At 38.5% G+C, this 8,205-nt stretch overlaps 1 protein-coding gene across 1 annotated transcript in view; it reads left to right on the forward strand.

Moving 5' to 3' along the window:
• The window catches only part of ELMOD3 (ELMO domain containing 3), a gene marked incomplete at its 5' end in the record, with an annotated part of 855,362 nt that extends 850,430 nt beyond the window's left edge, over window positions 1-4,932 (forward strand). Inside the window, one exon of the mRNA XM_044082230.1 lies at window positions 3,318-4,932. Coding sequence (XP_043938165.1) covers window positions 3,318-3,997 — 680 coding nt within the window. The remainder of the gene's footprint in view (window positions 1-3,317) is intronic.
• Between the last annotated feature and the right edge of the window lie 3,273 nt (window positions 4,933-8,205).

The raw sequence follows: 8,205 nt of genomic DNA on the forward strand, positions 1-8,205 counted from the left end.
TTGTCACTGTGTTGAGTTATTGAGTATTATCTTGTGTTTTATTATTTATTATTAAATATATTGAAACCTTTTAATTGTGGCTTGTTTTGTTTAGAGATATTTAAGCTCTTAGAGTACTTGCATATGTATTTGGTGACACTGTACAGGCCACTCTTAAATAGCCCTGCTGCTGGTCACACTTACCATTTGGATAATAGTAACATTACACAGTAGAATTGGTCACCCTTTTGTAAGGGCCTTATAGTAGCTTATAAGTAAGGGTGGTCGGTGGCAGTGATTTCTACCTTATAGTCTGGGCAGAAGGGGACATAGCTAGTGAACCTGTGCCAACCTTCCCCAGGAGTGTCTGTGTGTTTATATATAAATCAAATCTCTAAGCGTGTATGTGTGTGTCAGCTACTTGGGCAGGGACATGAAGCACTAGACAGAGAGGTTGCCGGAGGTTTTGGCTTGACCACTCGGCTGAGATCTTAACCCTATAGCTGTGCCAGTGGGGAGTCTTATTGGGGATCTGGAGAAAGAGGTAGAAACCAGTCCCAGACTGATTGTGATCTCTGTGTGCTCTTGATGGAAATTGTACTTTACTGTTTGTGTACTTGTCATCCTCCCAATGTGCACGTCCCTCACTGGTGTTAGTGGTGAGGACTGATGCTCCTTGATTACTGGGCCAGTGCAGGGGTATCATATGCAGTAATGTATGACCTATTATAAACATAATATTAAACATAACACTAAATATAATATTCTCAGCCTCTTACTGAAATGACAAAACAATTTTTATATATAACTATTGCCTATGTAATAAATTGCATGTGTGCTTTCTCTTCAGTAACTTCCACCTCTGTAAAATCTTAGAATGTATATGTATAAATGTAACTACTGTTTGTGTATAAATGTAAATAGAAATGTAACTACTCTGTGTTTGACTACAACTCAGTGTAATGCAATTTAAGCAAATGGAGCTTTTCTCTGCAGGCCTCCGCTGAAAATGAGTATTACCCAGTTGTATTTTCCTGGTAAACAAAGACAAATAAAATAAATATTATTTATGTAAAATTATAACCAAAGTTGACCCTGCCATAATATAGACAAACCCCATTCCAGTTTGCCCTTATAGGTTCATAGGTAGGTACTAGGCTATCGGTCCAAGGGCCTACGTAAGTCTAGCCGACAAGGTTCCCTGGCTTACGCCAACCAAGAAAGTTATTTTCCTGTGCCAGTGTCGAGCAGAGACACAGAAGTGATCCCCAGGATGTATTTCCTATTTCCCTTCTGAGTCATTTACTTGTTGCAGCCCTCCAATACTTTAAAGTTATCAGCTGACTCCAATCTCTTGAGTGGCATGTACAGTCTGATAGAAGACTAGACCTAAAGTCTACAGGCAAGTTACAAGTCTGGAAGGACAAGCATCCATCCAGAAGTAGTGTCACACACATACTGGAAACCATGGAGATAAAATCACTGCAATTAGGAACTGAAAACAACTTTGATGAGTACTTTGCATGAGCCCTGATCTGATCTGGGTAAGCTTAATAGCAAAGTATCACAATCTTCATTGGATAAAGCCTTTATCATTGTGAGATAGAGGCTGAACTTTAATTTTATACAGCTATAGCTTAGTTTTACTATTGCACATCTCTCTCGCTCTCTTTCTTTAGCTTTTATTTCTGGTTCCCAAGCTCTTCATGACCCTCTTTAACATTGCATATAGAATATTCACCTATTATCACCAACTAGACCTCCTCCACTATGGACTTTGACTTTCATTGATTGTTTCTTACGGCTTTTTGGTTTCACGCTTATTCTATAACATGCAGCCTTTGGTATCTTTTTCATCTGCTGTATACACAGCAGCTTAACCTACCCACCTAATTTTTTCCAGAAATAAATTCCTCATCTGCCATGCCTGTTTTGAGGAGCATTCTTTACCAACTGTATCTAAAGATTTTATGTACTTTCTTACCTATAAGATTAACACTGTCATGTGTTTTCTTGCATGTTTATCATATCTTTCTCCAAAAAAGCAGATACATTTGTAGCCAGTGAGATTATGTTTTACATTATATTCTCAAATAAATACAGCGGCATTAGGTATTTACTCAATGATACTGCCATGAATATATAAAATATATTAGAGCCTGACTCCCCCAGGAGTTAGTTAACTCATCTGTTGTGAACAGACGCCAAACTTCTCATGAGAGCTATGCTTACCATAGCAAGTGAGGTGATTATTAGGACTACTGTCATGGGAACAATGATGATTCTGTGCTTGCTGTATTGATTATATCTGAAGTTCCATTAGAGCTCGTTTCTGTCACTGTAATAAATTACTTAATTTACATTGGGATGAACTTGAATATCCATTCTTTATTGGAAACTATAATGAAACATATAAATGCAATTGTGTTAATAATATATATATATATATATATATATATATATATATATATATATATATATATATATATATATATATATATATATATATATTTTTTTTTTTTTTTTTTTTTGTGCAAGAAGTAGTAACAGAAGTACACAGAACATGACTAAAGAAGAATTATGCATCTCAGCAATTTTTAAATTGACAGAGTTGCATCAGTCTAGCTCAGAGTTTTAATTTAATTTATTTGTCAACCTGGTGAATGAACTAGTCCTCTAAAGACCCTTTTCATCCACAACCTGCACCACAAGGACAACATTTATATGGACAGTTTATAGTAGCCATTCAATCAGCATGTTTTTGGGAAATCAGAAGGAACAAGAGTATCCTGAGAAAACTGACACAGACACAGGAAGTACATGCAAATTCTACACAGACTTGACCAGAAACTGAAGCCCTAGACCCTGGAGTTGAGAGGCTGAGATCTTGCCTTGGTGACTTCATCCAGACACTATAAACAACTGCCATTTTCTCAGCTTGTTTCTCTTTTTCACTTGCCTAAAAGTAGAACCTTTCTTTCTGTTTTGCTCTTCCCCCAGTAAAGATCCCCTTCACCTCTGTCCTGATTAAAAACTAATGTGCTAGGAATACTCAAGCTGACTCCTTGTACATGGGTAAAGCTGCATTTCCATATCACGCCACTTGGTGGCAATATAAACATTTCAGCAGACTTCTTCCTTGTGTTAGCCTGTGTTGAACAGCTTTGCATACATTGATACTTTGGAAAATGCTAATCTTGCTTGCTTAACCATGTCATTTTGGTTGCTTTTGCTCATAAAAAAGAGCCTTTACACTCCAGTCCAGTCAGTAGTACTCCATTTTAATCCTGCATTGTAGGACTCCATTTTAATCCTACATTTTTATGTTTTTATTTTAGGCTTTTACTTTTCCCGTGTCAGTGACATAAATAAGAGAACATCCAGAAATCAGTCCCAAATCCTAGAACTTCCAGAAGTCTACCCCTGTGGCAGAGATAAACAGAAGAAAGAAACAGTATGTGAATCAAGTGGCACATCTTTTGCATCTACATCCATAAGTATCAACACTGCAGATCTCGTCGACTGCATAACAAAGTCAGATCACAGCAACAGCAGTGAGGGTCATTCTGGTGTTACACTTCTGAACACTACAACAGAGAAAAGCAGAGAAAACATAAAGCCTGAAAGTGCAGTGACCCACAGCTCACGCTCCAAGCGGATTCGTACATCTTTTACTTATCAACAGTTGTTGGTTTTGGAGGCCACATTCCAGGCCAGCCAATACATCTCAGTATATCAACGATTAAGTTTGGCTTCTGCACTGCAATTGACAGAGACAAAAGTAAAAATCTGGTTTCAAAACAGAAGAACAAAGTGGAAGAAGCAAAAAGAAGAGAAGGACAGTTTGGACTCCGATAGTACAAATCAAGGTAGCTGCTTTCTGAGCAGCAGACAGCTTCAGCCTAGTCTCTGCTGCTGTAGCATGCCAGGCTCTACATATAACCGCGAGATAATGTTGACGGGTAGTCACAGCAGTCTCTTTCCAGTTACATTTCCCTTCCGTACTGCTGTAATTTAAAATCTACAGGAAACTTTTTTTTTTATTTTAAAGCAGAAATAACATATATTCATTATTTATATAACATATCTTATTTCTGGCTGGTTTTCTTTTTTTGCTGTAAAGCCTCTTTGTATACAAATAAAAGGTGATGTAATTTATTCCAAATGACATGTGGGTAGCTGGAGATATGGAAATGGAACTGCGAACATGAAAATAATTAAACTATTTGCATGATTTGCTGCTGTAAAGCAGTAATTGTTTGATAAACCATAACAGTTCATATGAACATGTTCAAGTACATAAATGTTACTGGCCAGTGGCTGTTTATTATTTACTAGCAACTGCAGAAAGAGTGACCTTCCATTAACCTACCCCATTACTGTACACATGCTACTACTCTTTCACCTAGGAGTCTGTAAGATTATGACTTGGATTAGCATATCATGACTGCAAAAAAAAAAAAAAAAAAAAAGTCTCACTCCCAGAGCAAAACTATTCCATCATAGAAAGTACAAAAATGCACATCAGCCTTGTTTTCTATTATTTAAAAATATATCTGGTGTATTTTTGTGCAGCAACTGCATGGTATCTGTTGCTAGGTATAGTTGCCTTCTAGGTGTTGCTGGGCCCAGTAGACTGTGGTCACTGTATAACACTAAGTGGATGTAATTTAGTTTTTCATGCATAGTAGTACACTTTGAGAAGACAACGGAATACCTTACATAACAGAACTGCCATTCTCCTGTGAATATCAGCACAATAAAATATTCTAGTTTATTTGTATGATAACATAAAAGTCTGTTTTTTTATTTTCAGATTTGAGAAATGAGGTTCAGAAACTTGAAGAATTTTAATTTTCAATAAAATGTTGGGGATACCTGTGTACATCTTATCAACCACAGACTAGATTATTTCATGAAAGTGTGTCGATGTATAATGTAACCCGTGCAATTTTAATAACAGGGTGTTAGTGCACTATATTATTTGAGTATTTATACTTTTTTATTTGATAAAATATTTTTCTTTTAACTATGTGATCTGTTTTCTCACTGAGTAGACATGCTTATTTAGCTTACCCATTGAAGCCAAATGTCATTGTATTCTAAAGAAAACAAAGTGTTGTGCTTACTCCCTTTGCATGGTACTAAAGAAACACGAGAATGAAAAAACAAAAGCTTTTGCAGCCCAATATGATTACCATATGGATGTGTTTTCTTCTAAAGGGTTTGATTAATGCACAATGTAAACTGTATGCTTACTGTGGGCTTTCAAAACATAGCATGCTGTGCATTAACTATAGAGCCTAGAGCTACAGACTCTGATGAGCTATCAATGTGTCATGCAATTAATCAGCAGTATTCTTGCAGGTACGTGGCTTCCTGACATGTAAACAATTCCACTAAAAACAACGCTATCCACACCATCCGGCTGTTTGATGCAGAATGTGAGCTATCCCTATCTACACAAAAGTTGCAGTTGGAGTTTCAGTGTATTTTGAGAACTAGAAGCAATTTTATGCCCCAATTACAAATCCTTTGATGAGCAACATTGCGACTACAGAAAGAAGGGTGCATTGTTTGTGAAGGACTGCTTGTATCAGGAAAAAGACACTAAAATACATTTATCTGTGTGCAAAAAGCATGGTTGTGGTACTGGAATTTTACATTTCATGCTATTTTTCACAGACAGAATGTAGGGTGACTTATTTACTGCCAGTTGCTCAGCCCAACACCAAACTCCCTTGAGTAGTAATTTGTCATTCTGATGAAGAATCCTCTTCCCACAATGAGACTTCCTCTTCTAGTGAATGTTGACTTTGAATCCTTTGGAATAGCTCTAGGGTGGCATTTCCCAGATTTGTGCTGTAGAATCAGAGCTGGTCCTCTGCATTCTCCCATATCAGCCTTGTTCTATTTCATGGATTCTCCCTCTGGACATGAGACTATGCTCATTGGTACTGAGAATCACTACACAGGCTTACCTTTTCAGTCTGTCTGGGTAAAGACCCCCCTCAGCATATCAGCACCTAACTTCTAGCATGTGGAGGTAAAATGCTAGTCCAGGAATCTTCCATCCCAATCAGACAGAACTGCCTAAACTATGCTCAGTCCATGTTCCCAAGACTATCCTTCCTGACATCCTAAGCTTAACATGAAACCTATATCATAGATACCATACCTCTGTTCTAGGAAGCTTACTAGATGTATTTAGTGCATTTGGGCTACTCACCTAATACTCCTCTAACCACCTGTGCACCTTCACAATAGCTTACTATTCGCATGTCACAGCATTTGAAGTATGCTTTGTTTGCTGCGTATGGTATCATATCCAGTGTAATACATCTTGTGTGATGGTTTATCCAAGTTCTTTTTGATAATGTATAGGAACAACACTAGGTAAGTGACCAGGAGGATGATAAAATGGCTAGCTATAGACACCTTTAGAAAAACACACATAAAAGTTCAGGCCACCCTTTCTGATCACTTAATAATGCTTAACTGTCAAACTAAGCAGGGCTATACATGATGACTCTGGGGTACATTTGTGTCTACCCGTGCAGTCATCAAGAGTAGCCTTAAAGGCAACTGAAGTAGTAATTTGACTTGCAGTGGTAACTTATTCCATAGACTGGGAATACATTGTTTAGAACCTACCCCTGCAGAGAGTTTTGTTTATTTCTTGGGATAGATTTAGGTCCCTGGTGTTTGTAGAAGCACTGATTTTGCGAAGACATAGGAGATCAAATAGAAGTGAGCCTTTTTTGGTATGAAAAGTGAGACATGCATCACCCAACAGCAGCTGGTAGGTAATGTATTATAAAGTTGTGTTAATCTTTTATGATACTTGAAGGCTTTAGGGCCTTTACTTTTCTTAGTTATAAATATACGGGAACTGTCCAGTTGAGTGATAGGCTTAGATTTGTACATACCAATGGGGGCACAGTATTTGTTGATGGGTCTGATATGGGAAGAACACAAGTGAATGATGATTTCCTTGGACCTTTAGCATGTTCCCTTAGAACTGGGAAAAACAAAAGAATTTCCTGACAATGGTGGAAACACCATGATTGAAATGAGAAAGAACTGTCCATATAAGTGCACAGATCTCTTGTGACTGGATCTGTCTGATGACGGATACCATTTGTAATGTATAAGGTAGGGACAGTTTTTGTCAAATGCTGCTATGCTGCACTTCTTTGCATTTAACTCAAGACTGCTTTTGGTACATCAGGCATGTACATATACCAGCCTTTGCTGGAGCTCTTTAGTATTAGTGAATGAATGGATAACAGTTTCCAGCTTGAAGTCATGAGCAAACTGGGTTAACCACACATGTTAAGTTGTCAATCTCGCCTTCATTCTTGCTGGATGGGTTCGGAGCCGATCCTCGGCTCTGACTCGGCACTTGCTAAGCTCGAGAGTTAATTTTACCAGCTCGAGGCAACCCTATATCCTATGATGCAAGGCGGAGATTACCCAGATCTCGTTTGCCGCTTCGCTAACGAGGTGCCTTCTTTTACCGGCTCTAGGTAAGTGAACATTTTAGAGACTTTTCGTCTACCCCCTTTAAATTTATATATATATATTATAATTTGTTAATTATCGACTTACTTTAGCCCTATTCCCGTCAGTGTTCCCTTCTTTTTGAGTAAATATTCCCTTGTCCCTAGTTAGGCCTTAGGCCTTCCCCTCCCTAAATTTTTTCCTGTCAGGGATTGTTTGTGTGTGACTGTGTGTTATCCCTGTTTAATTTAAATTAATTTAATTTAATTTGTTGTACTGAGTGTTTTTATGTGTGAGTGTGTTACTGGTGTTTCATCGACACAGTTATGTCGAAGGACACTAAGGTCTCAGGCTTCAAGAAGTGTGACTCGTGCTGTCAGAAGATGTCTCTGACAGACGGTCACACTTCTTGTGTTTATTGCCTGGGACTCAAGACCTGCAGGACTCTTGTGCTATCTGTCATGCTTTCAGCCCAAGAGTCCTGCAGGAACGAAAAAATAAGCTCATATTAAGGGGCTTATTAAAGCCCGAGAGCTCCCCGACTAAGTCGGCGCCGGGGAAGCCCTCGAAATCTGTTAAGCCTTCGGCTCAGGCTTCCAAGCCACCGGCTTCAGGTTCTTCCTCACCAGGCTCGAGATCGGCTCCGGCCGGAGCCGATCTTTCCATACCAGTCTCAGTATCGGCTCCATCCGGCGCCAGTACTGTTAAATCCAGCCACTCAGT

Source organism: Protopterus annectens, chromosome 9.part0, assembly GCF_019279795.1.
Source record: "Protopterus annectens isolate FY-2018-M chromosome 9.part0, PAN1.0, whole genome shotgun sequence".
Classification (NCBI taxonomy): domain Eukaryota; kingdom Metazoa; phylum Chordata; order Ceratodontiformes; family Protopteridae; genus Protopterus; species Protopterus annectens.